Source organism: Chelonoidis abingdonii, chromosome 2 (genome assembly GCF_003597395.2).
Source record: "Chelonoidis abingdonii isolate Lonesome George chromosome 2, CheloAbing_2.0, whole genome shotgun sequence".
NCBI lineage: Eukaryota > Metazoa > Chordata > Testudines > Testudinidae > Chelonoidis > Chelonoidis abingdonii.
Genome location: NC_133770.1, coordinates 123,251,103 through 123,268,750, shown reverse-complemented (window position 1 = coordinate 123,268,750; position 17,648 = coordinate 123,251,103). Strand labels below are relative to the sequence as shown.

At 46.0% G+C, this 17,648-nt stretch overlaps 1 protein-coding gene across 1 annotated transcript in view; it reads left to right on the top strand.

Moving 5' to 3' along the window:
• The window catches only part of TMEFF1 (transmembrane protein with EGF like and two follistatin like domains 1), a 246,248-nt gene that overhangs the window by 211,845 nt on the left and 16,755 nt on the right, over positions 1 to 17,648 (top strand). The window contains exons 6-7 of the mRNA XM_032774982.2: positions 9,987 to 10,135; positions 11,084 to 11,149. Of these exons, the coding sequence (XP_032630873.2) occupies positions 9,987 to 10,135; positions 11,084 to 11,149 (215 nt within the window). The remainder of the gene's footprint in view (positions 1 to 9,986; positions 10,136 to 11,083; positions 11,150 to 17,648) is intronic.

Sequence of the window (17,648 nt, the reverse complement as noted above, 5' to 3'; positions counted from 1 at the left end):
GAGGACAAGCGTTATCAGACACCAGGAGGAAGGTCCTGTGGTGAGGATAAAGAAAGTGTTTGAAGGAGGCCATGGGGAAGTAGCCCCAGAGTTGTAGCTGTCATGCAGCTGTTACAGGAGGCACTATAGACAGCTGCAATCCACAGGGCCCGGGGCTGGAACCCAGAGTAGAAGGTGGGCCCGAGTTCCCCCCAAACCTCCTAACTCCTGATCAGACACAGGAGTAGCTGATCCAGACTGTAGGGAAGATCACTGAGGTGAGCAAATCTGCCAAATAAGTGCAGGACCCACCAAGTTAGAGGAGGAACTTTGTCACAGTAGCTAATCTACCTTCCTGGGAGGTGGTAGCTAGGGTGACAGAAGAATTCTGGGGATTAGGTTGGTATAGCTACATCACTTGGGATGTGGCTTTTACACACCCCTAAGAGATGTAGCTTTGCCCTAAGCATCTGGTTGAGACTGCAACTGGAAGAGGTTCAACTCACAGAAGACTAAGGTAGTACTGCTATGTTCAAGAAAACAACCAGAAGAAGAGCAGAGATTGTGTCGGCCCTCCTGATATAAGGAATGCATCTACTGTTGCCCCTGTTTGCAGTTTGGGGATTGTTATCCTCAGATGCAACTTTTTCTTTAGGCTGCAGACCTCACTACAGTTATCTTTGCATTTGTCCCCTCAAGGCCAGCACACTGTAATAAGCTCTGTTGAGCTACTCCCGGGGTACACTTTAAGACCAACTGGAATTTTAAGTTAGTGCAGAAAGCAAGTTGCAAAATTAACATGACTTGGTCAGGAGAAAGCAATAGTTTTCTAAAGCATTTTCATTTTGTTGGCTTTCAAAGCAAGGGGTTTATGTTTGTTTTAAAATTTGACAATTTAATTTTTTTCCCCATAGTGGTAGTTTTTTTAATCAATTTTTCATTTTTTATCATTTGTCATTTTTGAAATAGGAAATTCAAAAAATATTTTAAAAGAAAATCTTACCAAATTAGTAAACTGACCAGTCAAAAGTTACACAATAGCAAAAGGAGAGTAGAGGTGGGAGGTAAAAACACTTAAAACATTTACTAAAAAGGGAATGTTTGACTAGGTCTTCTTATATAAATAAGGCAGATTATGCCAATTATCTTTGGTTTGAAGTGGCTGCCTACTAGTTTCAGGTTTTCCATCCTGCTAGCTCAGTGAGGCAAGAGTTCTGAAGAAATAAACATAATGTGAAAATGTATTTAAAGACTTACTATCAGCCCCTTGATTTACACTGCCCATGAAAACTTAATATTGTCCTCAGAATTTGCAAAAATATCCACAAAGGTCAAAACAACAGATTTCTAGGAGATTATTGGAAATGAATCCCTCACACAGACATTGTTACACACGTACCTCTCCCCTCCCTTCCCCTTCCTCATTCCCCATCCCCACTGGGTCCCAGTCCTAATCTCCCTCCTCAGGATCCTCATCCAATCTCAGTGTTGCCCCTCGCTTAGCTCTTTGTTCCAGTCTCATTGCCCAGCCAGTCTCAGTTCTTCCTGTGCAACCCCAGTCTTCCTTAGATCTGTGTCCCCTCTCCCTCCCGTCCTTCCTTCTATCCCACTGATTCTCAGTCTGAGTCTCCAGAGTAGTTGCCAGGCTAGTCCCAATCTACCCCACCCTCACCCTCAGGCTTCTCATCCAGTCTGTTTACCCCCCATCTACTGGTTCCTAGTCCCACCCTGTTTCTCTCCCACCCAACTCCCAGTCACAGTCCACTTGCCCAGCCAATACCAGTCTGGCCCCTGCAACCCAGTCCCAGTTCAGCTCTCCAGCTCCAGGTTTTCCTCTCCCCACCCAGGCTATCCTCCAGTTCCAAGTTTTCACCCCAGGTTGCTTGCCCCAGTCTAGCCCACTCTCTCCTGCTCCTACCCCCTTGTGCACAGGTCTGATGCTTGTCTCCTCTGTATTTGAATCAGGCAACTTATTCCTCCATGCTACTTGTGCCCAGCACCAGGCAAACAGGCTTCCTGCTCTCATTTCAGGTGCTGGGACCCAGCACAGCCCACAGCAGCCCAGAGCTGCAATTGCATGGAAAGTCCTGCTCAGTCCTTGGCAGGAGCATGCTTAGTGAATGTGGAGCATGTGCAAACTGCTATATTTCAAAGGTTTACAATTTTACCAGATTTGGGTGGATTTTTACAGGTGCTGCAAAAGACACATTCCTCACAGAAAGGCACCTCCCAACCCCACACCAAATTTCAAGTTTCTGCTCCAGAGCAAGGGAGTGCTAGGGCTTTTCAAAGAAAAGGTCCTTAGAACTTCTTAGTGAGGCCAAAACAATTTATTCCCTAACCCTTGTTCTCAGAAATGGCTGAAGCATTTGGCTGAAATGTTCAAAAAAAACAAAACAATTCAGTCAGAGGCAGATACCTGGCATGGAAATTTTCAGCCCAAATAGTTAAAGTTTGGCACAGTTATAAGCAACTAAAATGGGAAGTGTTGGGCAAAAGTCTTAGGTACAGGCTGCATTTGAGGAATTAAGTTGTAATTAAGTTATTATAGATTTTTATATCTAATTATTATAGAAGGGTCAGATTAACTGCTTAAGACACTCATAACTGGGGCCATAGTAATACAAGCAGTAATTCAATCAATCAACATCTTTCCTCTACAGTGAATTTGAATGTTACATTTCTGTTGATTGTAATGACTGTGGTATGAGGACAACTGGTCTCATGTGTCAAGAGCTCTCATTGGTTGGTTATTTGACCCAAATGTCACTGCTGTTTAAAAGTTTCATGTCTGCATGCTGCTGGTTTCACGTTAGTGCTTGGAAGGCTCCACATGGCACTGCTGGCTCAGCTACACTATACACCAAGGCAGCAGTGTTGAGGGCTCAAGCAGGAGCACAGAGGAAGCTTTTAAAAAAACATTCAGAGTCAATGAGTAGGCCCCCCCCCTGCCCTCACCACATCTCAATTTATGTAGCCCCAGTCTCCTCATCACAACCCCCTTTCCCAAACATATTCCTTCTGCCCTCAGGCCCCCATGTCTCTGCTTCTCTCCCCGCCTCCCACATCCTGTTTATCCCTACACTCTCCACATATTACCACTGCGACAAGTTCCCCTGGGGGTGCCATCTGGAACTGTGGTACCACTGAGCCCCCTGACCCACCAGTCTGGGCTCCCTTTACACTGTACTGCTGTGACAAGCTCTCTCCAGGCTCCTGCCTGCACTGTCACCAGCACCCATACAGGCAGGGACACCTCAGCTGCAGTTACATGCAGATGCTGTGATCAGCCCGGCATGGGAAGGCTCCAGCTAGGGAACTTCTCAGCTACTGAGGGTGCACCCCCTCTGGAGTGTAAACCTAAAATTACTGCACAGGAAACTGGCATCTGGTGGAAGTGAGGAAGGAGGCTAGGCCCTGAATACTGTTGCCTCTGCATTTTTAGGACTTGCCCTTTTCTCCTGCAGAGGCCTTTACTGGTGATGCTGCCTCAGTGCAGGGTGGAGATGAGCTAATAGGGCTATTGGAAACCTTTCTAATGCTGATGCCTTGGAAAAAGGGACTGGTCTTCCCACTCCACACCTCCACCTAGAGCACAGCCCTGGTCTCCCCAACACAGAACTCCCATACATATAACTTTCCCTCAGCCCTGTCACTAGCAGCCCCATTTACATTCCTACCCTCAACTGCGGCTGAATCCCATTCTAGCACTCTTACAGATCCCTTTTCCCACTGTCATCCTCATTCTCCCCCCGCCATGCTTCCCATGTAGCCCTGCACTCACCCATCACACGCCCCCCCCCCATCTTCCTCCAGGCTTTCATATCAAAATAAAAAGAAGTTAATTGCTCTATCCTTTCAGCTACAGCAGTCAAGGTCCACTGTTTCTCATCCTGGAAATTTGTTTTGTTCAAAAATTAATTAAAATGTTTTTAGAAAGACCAGGTATCCCAAACATTTATACTAGTAAGTAAATTGCAAATTACTTATAATTACCATTGCACTCCACCAACTTTGTGCTGCTCTGGCAATGCAAAGCAGCTATAAACCATCTTAATTTACCAGCGTGCAGTGACTGCTAAGATCATTAGAAATATATTGTAGCCTTCCATTTAGGTTTCTTGTTTAGTATTCCTGTATTTTTGTATTATTAATAACCATAAGAAGCAAATTCCAACATATAAACCATGTTAGGGATTTAAATATGAGAGTGTATATCTGTAATTGGAGGGTAAAAAAATGTAGCAGATATATTGTAATTATGTAAAAAACAAACATTACCAACTTTAGGAAATTCAGAGTTAAGGACAATCTTAACAGAAACCTGAACATGCCGATGTATGCAAAAGCATGGTGAAAACTATCAAACAACTTGAGCTCTGAGCTGTAGTGACACCAGGAAGATGAAAAAATGGATGTGTTAAAAATCAGTTTCGCATAGACTGCGACCACAAAGACTGAAATGTGTTAATTATAATTGTATGGTTATTGAATGGCATCACTACTCCAGAGTTAAAGGTTTTGGGTGTCTTATCTATAGTTCCATCTTGATTCAGGGTATTTTGTCTGGGAACAGAAATTATGTATGTCTGTATGTGCACCTGTATGTTTTCCACATGATATTCACACCCAGCACTGGCTCCTGTGGTTTAAAAATGAGTGAATGTGATGCAATTATTAGTGACAAGATGGTCAATGCCATACAAACAATAGCTGAAGTACACTTAGCAGCGGTGTCAATCTATGGGAACAGTAAAACAGCTAATCTGCTAGCCTCTGGTTTAGTGAGAGTTATATTAAATCTTTAAGTGTGTGTAAGCCCCTTGTCGGATACCATTATGTGGGAACCAATATAAATTAAAACATAAATGTTTTACCAGTATCAGCATTTATAGCTATCCTGATTTTAGTTGTAGATTTAGAAATAATATTCAGAATCTGTTTTTAACATGATACTATTCAATGGTTATAAGAATGTTTTAAGGCAGCCCAAGATACTTAAATACTTAGTGATGCAGTATCCAGGCAGTTTTAAAATTACAATCAGAATGGTTAAAAAGTTCATTCCAGTTTTAGCAATATTACTAGGGCTGTCAAGCGATTAAAAAAATAATCATGATTAATCACACTGTTAATAATAGAATGCCATTTATTTGAATATTTGGGATGTTTTCTACATTTTCAAATATATTGATTTAAATTAGAACACAGAATACAAAATGTACAGTGCTCATTTTATATTTATTTTTTTACAACCTAATACAAGTACTGTAGTGCAATCTCTTTATAATGAAAGTTGAACTTACAAATGCAGAATTATGTACAAAAAATAACTACATTCAAAAATAAAACAATGTAAAACTTCAGGCCCTACAAGTCCACTCAGTCCTACTTCAGCCAATTGCTCAGACAAACAAGTTTGGTTACAATTGCAGGAGATAATGCTGCCCGCTTCTTGTTTACAATGTCACCTGAAAGTGAGAACAGGCATTTTCATGGCACTGTTGTAGCCAGCATCACAAGATATTTACATGCCAGATGCGCTAAAGATTCATATGTCCCTTCATGCTTCAACCACCATTCCAGAGACATGCATCCATGCTGATGATGGGTTCTGCTCGATAAACAATCCAAAGCAGTGCAGACCACAATGCATGTTCATTTTCATCATCTGAGTCAGATGCCACCAGCAGAAGGTTGATTTTCTTTTTTGGTGGTTTGGGTTCTGTAGTTTCTGCATCAGTGTTGCTCTTTTAAGACTTCTGAAAGCATGCTCCACACCTCGTCCCTCTCAGATTTTGGAAGGCACTTCAGATTCTTAAACCTTGGGTCGAGTGCTGTAGCTATCTATTTAGAAATCTCACATTGGTACCTTCTTTGCATTTTGTCAAATCTGCTGTGAAAGTGTTCTTAAAATGAACAACAGTGCTGGGTCATCATCCAAGACTGCTATAACATGAAATATATGGCAGAATGCAGGTAAAACAGAGCAGGAGACATACAATTCCCCCAAGGAGTTCAGTCACAAATTTAATTAACACATTATTTTTTTAAAATGAGCATCATCAGCATGGAAGCATGTCCTCTGAATGGTGGCCAAGCATGAAGGGGCATATGAATGTTTAGCATATCTGGCATGTAAATACCTTGCAATGCCAGCTACAAAAGTGCCATGCGAACATCCTGTTCTCACTTTCAGGTGACATTGTAAATAAGAAGCAGGGCAGCATTATCTCCTGTAAATGTAAAAACAAACTTGTTTGTCTTAGTGCATTGGCTGAACAAGAAGTAGGACTGAGTGGACTTGTAGGCTCTCTAAAGTTTTACATTGTTTTGTTTTTGAGTGTGCAGTTATGTAAAAAAAAAATCTACATTTGTAAGTTGCACTTTCATGATAAAGAGATTGCACTACAGTACTTGTATGAGGTGAATTGAAAAATACTATTTCTTTTTTTATTTTTTACAGTGCAATATTTGTAATAAAAATAATATAAGTGAGCACTGTACACTTTGTATTCTGTGTTGTAATAGAATCAATATATTTGAAAATGTAGAAAAACATCCAAAATATTTAATAAATTTCAATTGGTATTCTATTGTTTTACGCCAGGGTCCCTGCCAGCAGGTATATTGGGTTCAGCACAATGGGGACAAATACACACAATAAGTGCAAAATAAACTTTATTAAGAAAATTTAAAAAACAGTGTGAAAATGCAAAAGGTTTGTACCAAAAAGAAATGCAAAATACAAGGCGTAGCTTCTATATAAAATGGTTACACAGCGTCATAGAAGCAACATAGTTAAGTGGTTTACAATGTTTACACACATAATGGTAAATAAATACAAGTATATTAAGCAAAGTGGAGGCAGCCATGGGGTGATAATTGTGAGGCTGTGAGCCTAACAATTTTTAGTGTACCTAAAAGGTGTGTCACAGGAACGGGGGCAATGCCAACTAAACAGGATTTATGTTTGGAACTGATGGTAGAGGAAACTGCCCCAAGAGGCTTGGAGCCCTGCAATGGGGTAAGGACAACGGGTAGGAGAGGTTTTTAAGCAAAAAGCGGACCACCAAATGCAACTTCAGTAATACAAAGAGGTTTGGGGGAAGCTGAGGGCGGGATGCAGACGCGTGGAGGCGAAGGATTAAAAAAAGAGGGAGAGAAAGTGCAGACTAGCAGGGCCATTGAGCATGGCATGGGTGGAAGTCAAGGTGAGCAGAGAGCAGTGGGAGGAACCTGCAGGTTGTTCTTAGGGACACAGGCTGGGAACACAGAGAGAGAGGGTTGTAACAGGGTGACTGGAGAGCTCGGGGGGGGGGCAGGAATTGAGTGGACTTAACCACAAAGTTATACAGAGGACACAGCAAAATTCAGAGTATTATGAAAACCTAACTTAACCAAGACTAGGCACAACATTAGCAAATAACAGAACACATTCTAAGCAAAACTATAAAAGCCAACTATACAGCAACACAGCAGCAAACTTCTAACAAGGCAGGTGAAACTTACCACAGCTATAATCTTAACAAACTTACAACTTATTAAACTAAGAAAACAAATTCTAAATAGTGCACCTTATGTTATGGGGAGTTACAGAGGGCAGAGTGGTATGGCCCAGGATCCAGCTTTTAAGGCTGGTGGCGCAGCAGTGGATACAGCTGGAAGCAGAGAGCCCCGAGGCAAAGCCCACAGGAGCAGAGCTTAGCAGCGGCACAAATTATTTTTAGCAGCAAAGTGCTGCGGAGTTTAGAGGGTTTTAAGACACAGACCAAGGTTTAGCTTGAGTCTGGGTGCTGGGAGACAGAGCCAGCAGCTAAAATAATAAAATAAAAGTATAGAGAGTTTCACACAGAGGGATTCTTACCAGCCCCAAAGGAAGCAGCAGAGGGTAAAAGCAGCAAGATCATCAGAAGGCTAGGTACGGTCTCAATAATCAGGAGATCTCTCAGGCAGCAATTCGTTCTTCGTGGGGGGGTTTCAAAAATGGGGTTACGCTCAAAAAATAAAACGAGAGCGGAGAAAGGACCCCCAGAACCCCTGCTGATCAGACCAGGCAGCAATGCAGGAACCTTTCTGATCTTAGTTTTAAAATGTCTGTTTTTAAGGCAAACTCAGGCAGTTTCCCACCAGTACTTTTGATTGGCTCTCTCTGTCAGGCAGGGAGGAGAGAGCAGGGACAAAACTGTAGGTGAGCACAGAGACATGTCTGGGCAGAGTCCTGTGCAGTAGGTGACTCAAAAGCACATGAGGCCTATGACTCATGCCCAGGACTTTAAAAACACAATAGGTCTTGCAGCTCTGGACATTGTCTACCCTACACCGGAGCCCAGGTTTAACAAGGTGATAACAGGACTAACCCTTTGAACAGGGCAGTGGTCCCACTTAGCACAAGTGGCCATCCCTTTGAGAAGGGCAATGGCTCTTGGTAAACAACTTTAAGGGGCCCTCCCTTTGAGAAGGGCAGTGGCCCTGGTAAACAACTTAACAGCCAGGGAGGGAAGGCCACAGGAGAACAAAAAGAAAATGGAGTATGGGGACAGCTGTAAGAAACAAAATGGAATGGGGGGATAGCTGTAACAGACAACAGTAAAACTAAGTTCAAAGATTGGCTTGTCTTATTCACAGAACCTCATGGGCACCAAGCATTTGCACTTGAATTTGATATAGATGCCCAGGGGAAGTAGGAACTCTTAAATCTGTAATCCGTTTTTTCACAGTGTTTAATTAGAGTTAGGGGAGCGATTATTTAAAGCAGTATGTCTTGCACTCTAACTCAGTTCTCTAACTCATCCTCATATCACTGCCCACAGATTGGATTGCATGGTGGGGGAAGGAAAGCAGCTCCCCATAACTAAGGATGTATGGCCACATTAACTCTCTTCCAGTAGAATATGCTCGTACACCCTCCCGTCATGCAGGGGGAGGCCAATAGAGAGCTGTTTAATCCATACCAGATATTCTGCGGCATAGCTCCCTTCGTTTTGTAGTATGGCATCATTCTGAGGCATAACAGAAGATGCACAGCAGTGAGAAATAAGTGGAGTAAATCATTTAAAAACAAGTTGTTAATAAAATAAAAAATTCCAGTATTCGTTTTATTGAATTAAATGGAAGAATGACACAGACTTCAGAATTGTTAAGCTTTTCCAAGGCAGTCTCCCTGATATGAAATGCCAGGATTGAGTATTGATTCACTGCAGAACTCCACAGCAAAACTCTATCATTTAAAGGTAGTGTCCCCTAGACTGTACAGTTTTCTGGTGTAGGGACAATCCTGCCCTTGTGTGGGGATGGACCTTATGGGTAGCACATCTTTTTCCCCTCTCATGGCTATGGTTTCTTTGTTACAAATGATAAAAAATGTTCTCTGCCTAAAACTAGAAATGTGTTAATTGGATACATTATGAAATAATCCAGATTGCATAATCCTGTTTTAATTACAGCATAATGAACCACTGTGCATTTTCAAAGGCATGAATGAACGGCTTGTTAAAGTAATACAGTTGACCAAGCTTATTGCTGCCGTTCAGCCTTTGAAATGAAAAATGCTTAGTTTTGATTAATAGAAATGAAAGTTCATCCCTCCTCATCCTAACGGTCGTTCAGTTTTCTTTGCAAAAACAAACAAACAAAACATGTAAAATCTTTCTTTGGTTTTACCCACGTATGGGAAGAGGCAATGCACTAAATTCTTTTATTATCTTAATAAATTCTCTTTGTAATATGTTGCTGTTGTTTTTTTCAGAAAAATAAAATAATCAGTAAGATTTATATTATATTAAACCCATGAAAACATCAATAAAATATTGAAGGGTACACGGTAGCTTCTATTCACAACTGAATACATTCTATCTGAAAACCTGAGGCAGCAGCAAATTCTTTGGTATCCATACACAACAGATTTTTCTCCCAGGTCATAGAGCTGGTGCTAATGTATGAACAAATGTTTACTCAAGGCACAATTTTATTTAACTGTATTTGTTTGATGTCGTTTTTATTAACAGGTGTGTATGTAATATAGACTGCAGTGGGTACAGTTTTAATCCTGTATGTGCTTCTGATGGAAGTTCTTATAACAATCCATGTTTTGTTCGAGAAGCATCGTGTTTGAGGCAGGAACAGATTGATATAAGGCACCTTGGACACTGCTTAGGTAGGTCTTTTTTTAATTTTTGTTAGAATTGTCTCTTGCATCATAAAGGGTCCAATCAGGCCCTTAAATTCTTTTTTATTTTTGTATTAAAATTTGCTGATCTTTCCTAATTGCCACCCAAAATATGTATGTATGTATTTATTTATTTGCTTGTGTTGTATGTACATTATGTCTCTATCACTATGCTCTAGGTTGAGAAAAAACATGTATTTAAAAAAATACATCTGAGCAATAGTCTGAATGTCCATGAAATCAGCCACAATGGAAACATATTAAGAGAGCTCCATCCTACTAGAACACCCCAAGTCATCCTCTCACAACAGCAAGAATTAGATAGGCCTTCCAGCGTGCCTAGCGGGTCAACACACTTGGGCCCTGACCTGCAAATACTTATCTAGTTGCTTTTTATGCACGGGAGTGCTGCCATATGCAAATCATGAGCATCACTGTTTGCAAGGTTTGTTGTCTTGGACCCTTCCCAGAGGGTATTCTGCCATAAAGAACCCAGAGGAGAGAGATGGACAGGAACAAAAGATGAGGAGAGACCCAAAAGACAAAAGAGAGGGCAGAGGGAAGAGGAGAAAGAGAAAGAGAGTGGGCAAGAGCTCCCTGCCATTAACATCTAGATTCTGTAAACTTGAGAATCCCAAGTAGTTCAACTGTCTAGCTGAAGAACAAATGGGGGGCTAGCTGTAAAATACACTGGACCACCCTGCAAAGGGCTTTTTAGTTCAAAACTGGGAAGAGCACCCAGAATTGAACTGGAAGCTAGTACAATCTCTGTAGTCATTGTTTACCTAACAGTACCACAGAAAAAATATTGACTGTGACTGTATGACTGTAACTAAATTATTTTCTCAAATATCAACTTCTTACTTTGTAATAAAACACAATGGCCTGAAAATAAACATTTCTAAACAGATGTATTTTTATTTATTTATTATATAGAAACAGATGACACCAGCTCAGTAGGAAAGAAAGATGATGGAATGCAGTATCGACCAGAGGTGAAAGGTAATGTACTGATATTTAGTTAATATGTTGCATTCTCCCAAGATACCAAAATATAGCATGCATGCCCTTTTTTCATCTGCTTCACAACCAGGAGAGAATTGAACAGCTGCTTTCCTACACCACTATCACCCAATCTCTGGTGAGCAGGGGATATGACTGTTCCGAGTCTGCCTGGCATGTTTCCCTAGGATGCTGAACTCTCTTCTGTATTTAGTCGGTTATAGGATTAGCATTTCGCCAGTTGCTGTGCCAGTGCTTTAGCTGGTTCCAAGACAATAGAAATGTGACTTCTATATAAGTGGCACAAGCCCCCTCTGCCCAGCCTTCCTCAATCACTTCTGAATAACTGACAGGTTCTATACTTGCTGCTTCTGCACCTGTTGGACTATAGTGGATGAGCCACGTTGTTTAAAAGATTTTTAGCCATGTAAATTGGACGGGCCAGATACTCTGCTGCTGCTTTTGTTACTTTGTTTGTTAGGACCTTGTTTATGTTAAATTTGAAATCGTTTAGATGCCACTGTGTAATGACGAGACTGAAGTGAGAAGAAAAGCTTAGAAGATAATTAGAAATGTTTATGAATACAAGGAGCATGTGTATTATCAGTTTGCTTGTGTGCTGAAAGTGCAGCATTGTGAGAGTGAATGCATGTGGAACATTTGTCAGAAGAATTAACAAGAAATGAGGGTATAGGAAATTAGAACTGGAAGAGACTTACTTAGTCATTACGTCCAGTCCTCTACAATCTCAGGCAACCCCATCATATAATCCATTCATACATTTATCAAGGTTCATCTTAAAACCAGTTAGGTTGTCTGTCCCCCCCAACCTCCTACTCTTATTGGGAAGCTGTTCCAGAACTTCATGCCTCTGATGGTTAAAAACTGCCTTCTAATTTACAGTTTACTCATCACCAGTTTTTATCTATTTGTTCTTCTGCCAGTGTTGTCCTTTAATTTCAGTAGCCCTTCAACTGCCTTGGTGTTTACTCCACCTCCCCCCAATGTATTTATAGACAGAAATCATATTCCCTCTGCCTTCTTTGTGCTAAGCTAAACAAGCCAGACTCTTCCAGTCTCCGCTCATAAGACATGAAGACATGCCCTCCATTGCCCTGATCATAGTAGCAGCCCTTCTCTGCACCTGTTCCAGGTTTAATTCACCTTTCTTAAACATGGGTGGCTAGAATTGCACACAGCATTCCAGATGAGGTTTCCCTAGTCCCTTCTACAATGGTATTAATATTTTTCTTTCTCTGCTAGAAGTATCTCAACTGACACTTCCTAGGATCACATTTTCCCCTTTCACAACCACATCACAATGTTGTTTCTAAGGGTACATCTACACTACAAAATTAGGTCAAATTTATAGAAGTCAGTTTTTTAGAAATCGTTTTTATACAGTCGACTGTGTGTGTCCCCACACAAAATGCTTTAAGTGTATTAAGTTGGCGGACTGCATCCACAGTACCGAGACTAGTGTCAACTTCCAGAGCATTCACTGTGGGTAACTGTGAGTAGCTATCCCACAGTTCCCACAGTCTCTGCTGCCCATTGGGATTCTGAGTTGAGATCCCAATGCCCGATGGGGCAAAAACAGTGTCGCGAGTGGTTCTGGGTACATGTCGTCAGGCTCCCCTCTCCCTCCCTCCCTCTATGAAAACAACGGCAGACAATCGTTTTGTGTCTTTTTTCCTGGGTTACCTGAGCAGACGCCATACCACGGCAAGCATGGAGCCCACTCAGCTCACTGTCACCATACGTCTCCTGGGTGCTGGCAGAAGTGGGGCTGCATTGCTACACAACAGCAGCTCATTGCCTTTTGGCAGCAGACGGTGTATTACGATTGGTAGCCATCGTCGTCGTACCCCTGGGTGCTCTTTTAGCCGACCTCGGTGAGGTCAGGCAGGGGTGCCTTGGCACACATGGGAGTGACTCAGCCAGGTCATTCTCATCTTCTGCCAAGCACCCAGGAGATGATGATAGCTAGCAGTCGTACTGCACTGTCTGCTGCCAGCCTAAGATGTAAAAGATAGATGGAGTAGATCAAAACAAGACATTGACCCAATTTGTTTTGTGAAATCAATGGCCTGCTAAACCCAGGGTTCTTCTCCGAGTGGTTGTTCATGTCCATTCAAATTAGGTGTGCACGTGCCGCGTGCACGTCAGCTGGAAGATTGTCCCCTAGCAGTGTCCGTAGGGTCGGCTCAGGCGCCCCCTAGAGTGGCGCCGCCATGGCGCCCTATAAAGGGGCCCGCCGACCCTCCACCCCCTCAGTTCCTTCTTGCCGCCGGTGACGGCTAGCTGGAACTACTCTTGCATAGTAAGAGTCCGTTTAGTCCATGTTTCAGTTATATTATAGTTAGTAGATAGTTCTTTGTATATAGTTTTCGTAGTTGGGGGGTCCCCCGCCCACACTCTTTGTTGCCTGCTGGGGCATGCCCGGTCCCCCAGTTTCAAACTGCGAGGACTGGAGGAAATTCATGCCCAAGAGTAACCCGCACTCTGCATGCTTGAGGTGCCTCGGAGAGAGCCACCAAAAGGACCGGTGCTCTATCTGTAGAGGCTTCCGCCCCTGAACTCTCAAGGACAGGGTTCAAAGACTTAGAGTCCTCCTGATGGAGGCGGCCTTGCGACCACCCTCAGACCCAGAACCGGCCGAGGCAGGCCCCAGCACATCGTCCTCAGTGTGGAGTGCCTCGGCACTGGCATCAAGACTTAAGGCCCAGCCCAGGTGGTCCAAGACCTGGCACCGGGCGTAGTTTGGTCATAGGAAGTCGGCCTCGGTGCAGCACCGCTCACCTTCGCCGGTGCCCGCGAAGAAAAAGAAGCCGATGAGGGATCGGTCTCCCCACCAGGACCCGAGGCCGCCCCCGCCCCCAGGGCTAAGCGGACAGGCTGCGTTACAGCCCCCGGCGGTTCCATTGACTCCCGCACCGCAGAGAGGGTGGTCGAGTCCAGACCAGCCTAATTCTCCAGGCCTCAGCGGAGACATACGCCCCCCCATCGACACCGGAGGCGTTCAAGGCGTCCTCAGACTTGATGGGTCTCCCGGGACCAGCCTCCCCACATCATCGGGAGTTGCCTATTGTGGTCTGTCCACCAGTACAATCTAGAGGCAAGCTCGCCATGCTATCGCCTCCCTCCCCGCACCGAGCTGCGAAGGCAGCACAGACCAGAGGAGAGGCTCCCTGTCACCTCGACACCACTCACCTCCGGCACCGGGCGCCGCTCCCCCCAGGTCCTCATACTCAGAGACCTCAGACTCAGAGGTGGACTCCTATCGCTCCAGCAGGTTGCAGAGCAGGAGATCGGTGTCGGGGGCGAGCCACCAACATTACCCACAGTGGCAGCAATAGTGGCAGCCGCCCTCACAGTGGCCATTTTGGACTCCCTGGGCCTACCATCAGTCTGTAGGCCAGGCGTTTGGCCCTTGGTCACGGTCGGCTTCAGTGTCCTCGACATTGGTGGCCCCGGTGCAGCTGCCTCCACCACCGGCACCATCACCGGGCAGCGGTGTGCCATCGTCAAGTTCAGCACTCCCTAACCGGGCAGCGGCACTGGCAGCGGCTTTAATTCGGGCTACACCGGAACCGCATGATACGCCAAGTCGCTCACTAGCGACCCCCGTACCGGCCACAGTGCCGCATTTGGACTGGGACCCGGCACCACAACCTTAATACCGTGTGCCGCAGGACCTGGAGAGGCCGCATGCACCGGATGAAGGGCCGCTCCATGTAATCTCTTCATCATCCTCCCCAGACGAGACGGTCTCGGGCATGGCTGTGGCTCTGGCCCTAGAGGACACTCAAATTCTCCAACAATTGCTTCAGCAAGCAACTCAAAGCCTCGCAATCCAAGTGGAGGAGATCGAGGTGGACGTGGACCCTGTAGTGGACATCCTGGCCCCCTCAGGCCCCTCCAGGGTGGCCCTCCCGCTGATAAAGATGATAGCGGATACGTCCCGCACCCTATGGCCTCAATGGCCCCTACTGCCAAGAGGATGGAGCGGCGCTACTTCGTCCCCTCTAAAGGGCATGAGCACCTGTACACCCACCCTCTCCCTGACTCCCTGGTAGTAGACGCAGCCAACCAGCGGGGGTTTCAAGGGTCAATGCCAAAGAGCAGGGACACAAAAAGGCTTGAGCTCTTTGGCAGGAAGGTGTACTCCACGGCGGGACTCCAACTTCGCATTGCCAATCAACAGGCAATGGTAAGCCGATTTGGCCACAACATGTGTTCAGCCATGTCAAAGTTTGTGGAGCTCCTTCCTCAGGACTCGAGATCAGAGTTTTCGACCCTAGTGGAGGAGGGCAAACTGATCTCTCGAGCCTCCTTCCAGGCCTCCTTGGATGCGGCGGGACTCAGCCTCGCGCACCCTGGCTGCAGGCCTGGTCATACGGCGGGGCGCCTGGCTCCAGGTCTCAGGCCTGCCCTATGAGGTTCAGCAGACAATTCAAGACCTCCCCTTCGAAGGGCAGATGCTGTTTTCAGAGAAAACGGACAAACATCTCCATAGTTTAAAGGACTCGAGGGCCACACTTCGCTCGCTGGGCTTGCATACCCCCGCAACCCAGCGCAGACAATTTAGGCTGCAGGCAGCCCCTTGCCCATACCAGCCACAGGCCCGCCAGGAGCTGGGGCGCAGACGAGGTAGAAATTGCAGGAGGCGTCACCAGCGTCATCCCTCCAGCCAGCTGTCTGGCCAATCGAGACCACCATCTGGGCCTAGACCCCCTATTTGATGGTATGGTCGAGGGCGACCTACCAATCGGGACTCTGGATCCTCCCACCCCTACATTTGGGTCACGTCTGTCCCGCTTCTACTGTGCCTGGTCCTGAATTACGTCAGACAAATGGGTGCTCTTCATGGTAGAGAGGGGATATTCTATCCAGTTCTCCTCCCTCCCGCCCCACCAACCCCCTTTCCCGTCCCTCTTCAGGGACCCTTCTCACAAGCAACTTCTGGTTCAAGAAGTGAAGTTCCTCATGGAGGCAGGGGCGATGGAGGAAGTCCTGCGGGAACGCAGGGGCAAAGGCTTCTACTCCCAGTACTTCCTCGTACCGAAGGCAAAAGAAGGCCTGAGACCCATCCTAGACTTGCGGCGGCTGAACAAGTTTGTGAGGAAACTCAAGTTCCACATGTCTCCCTGTCCTCGATCATTCCCTCCCTGGATCCAGGAGATTGGTATGCCGCCCTCGACTTAAAGGATGCCTACTTCCACATTGCCATAATTCCATGGCACTGCCGGTACCTCAGGTTCGTCGTGGCCGGCATCCATCTGCAGTTCGCGGTATTCCCGTTTGGCCTGTCAGCTGCTCCCAGGGTCTTCACAAAGTGCATGGCAGTCGTGGCGGCCTTCCTGTGCAGGCACGGCATCCAGGTATTCCCCTACCTGGACGACTGGCTCATAAAGGGCCACTCCAAGGAGCAGGTAGAGACCCAAGTGCTGTTCATCAGGTGGACCTTTCTCGATCTGGGCCTCCTCTTGAACGATGCCAAATCCCACCCTGTCTCCAACGCAACGCAGAGTTCATAGGAGTGGTTCTGGACTGCACACGCGCCAAAGCATATCTGCCGGAGTCCAGGTTCCGTGCAATTTCCAAGCTCATCCTCGGACTGCACCGCGCCCCAGTTACCACAGCGCGAGTTTGCCTCCGGCTGTTGGGCCACATGGCAGCATGCACCTATGTGGTGGTCCATTCCAGACTCCGGCTTCACCCACTGCAGTCCTGGTTGGCAACAGTCTATCGCCCGGTCAGAGACCCGCTGGACTCCGTGGTGTCCGTTCCCTGCTTAGTCCTGAGCTCGCTTGAGTGGTTGCTCAACCCGCGGGAAGTCTGCATGGGCATTCCCTTTGCTGCCCCGCAGCCCTCCCTCTTCCTGGTGACAAATGCCTCAGATTGAGGTTGGGGAGTGCACCTGGGACGCCTCAGGACGCAGGGCTGCTGGACCCCAGAGAACCTCCAGTTGCATGTCAGTGTCAGGGAACTGAGAGCGGTCCGTCTGGCTTGTTTGACCTTCCGGTCTCACCTGGGCGGCAAGTGTGTTTCAGTCCTTTCGGACAACACGGTGGCAGTCTTTTATATCAACAAACAGGGGGGTGCACGCTCCTCTCCCTTCTGCAGGGAAGCCCTCGTGCTGTGGGATTTCTGCATCCACAATGCCACTCACCCGACGGCGTTCTATCTTCCAGGGGAGCAGAACGGCTTGGCAGACACCCTCAGCCACTCGTTCCAGGGTCACGAGTGGTCCCTCCTATGGGATGTGGTACGCTCAATTTTCCAGCTCTGGGGCTTTCCCTGGTTAGACCTGTTTGCCTCAAAGGAAAACAGGAAGTGCCGACAGTTTTGCTCCCTTCTGGGCCGCAGTTGGGTGTCTCTGTCAGACGCTTTTCTTCAGCCATGGGAAGACGGCATGCTTTATGCGTTTCCTCCGATTCCCCTGATACACAGGGTGCTTTTAAAGATTCACAGGGATCGCGCCAGGGTAATCCTG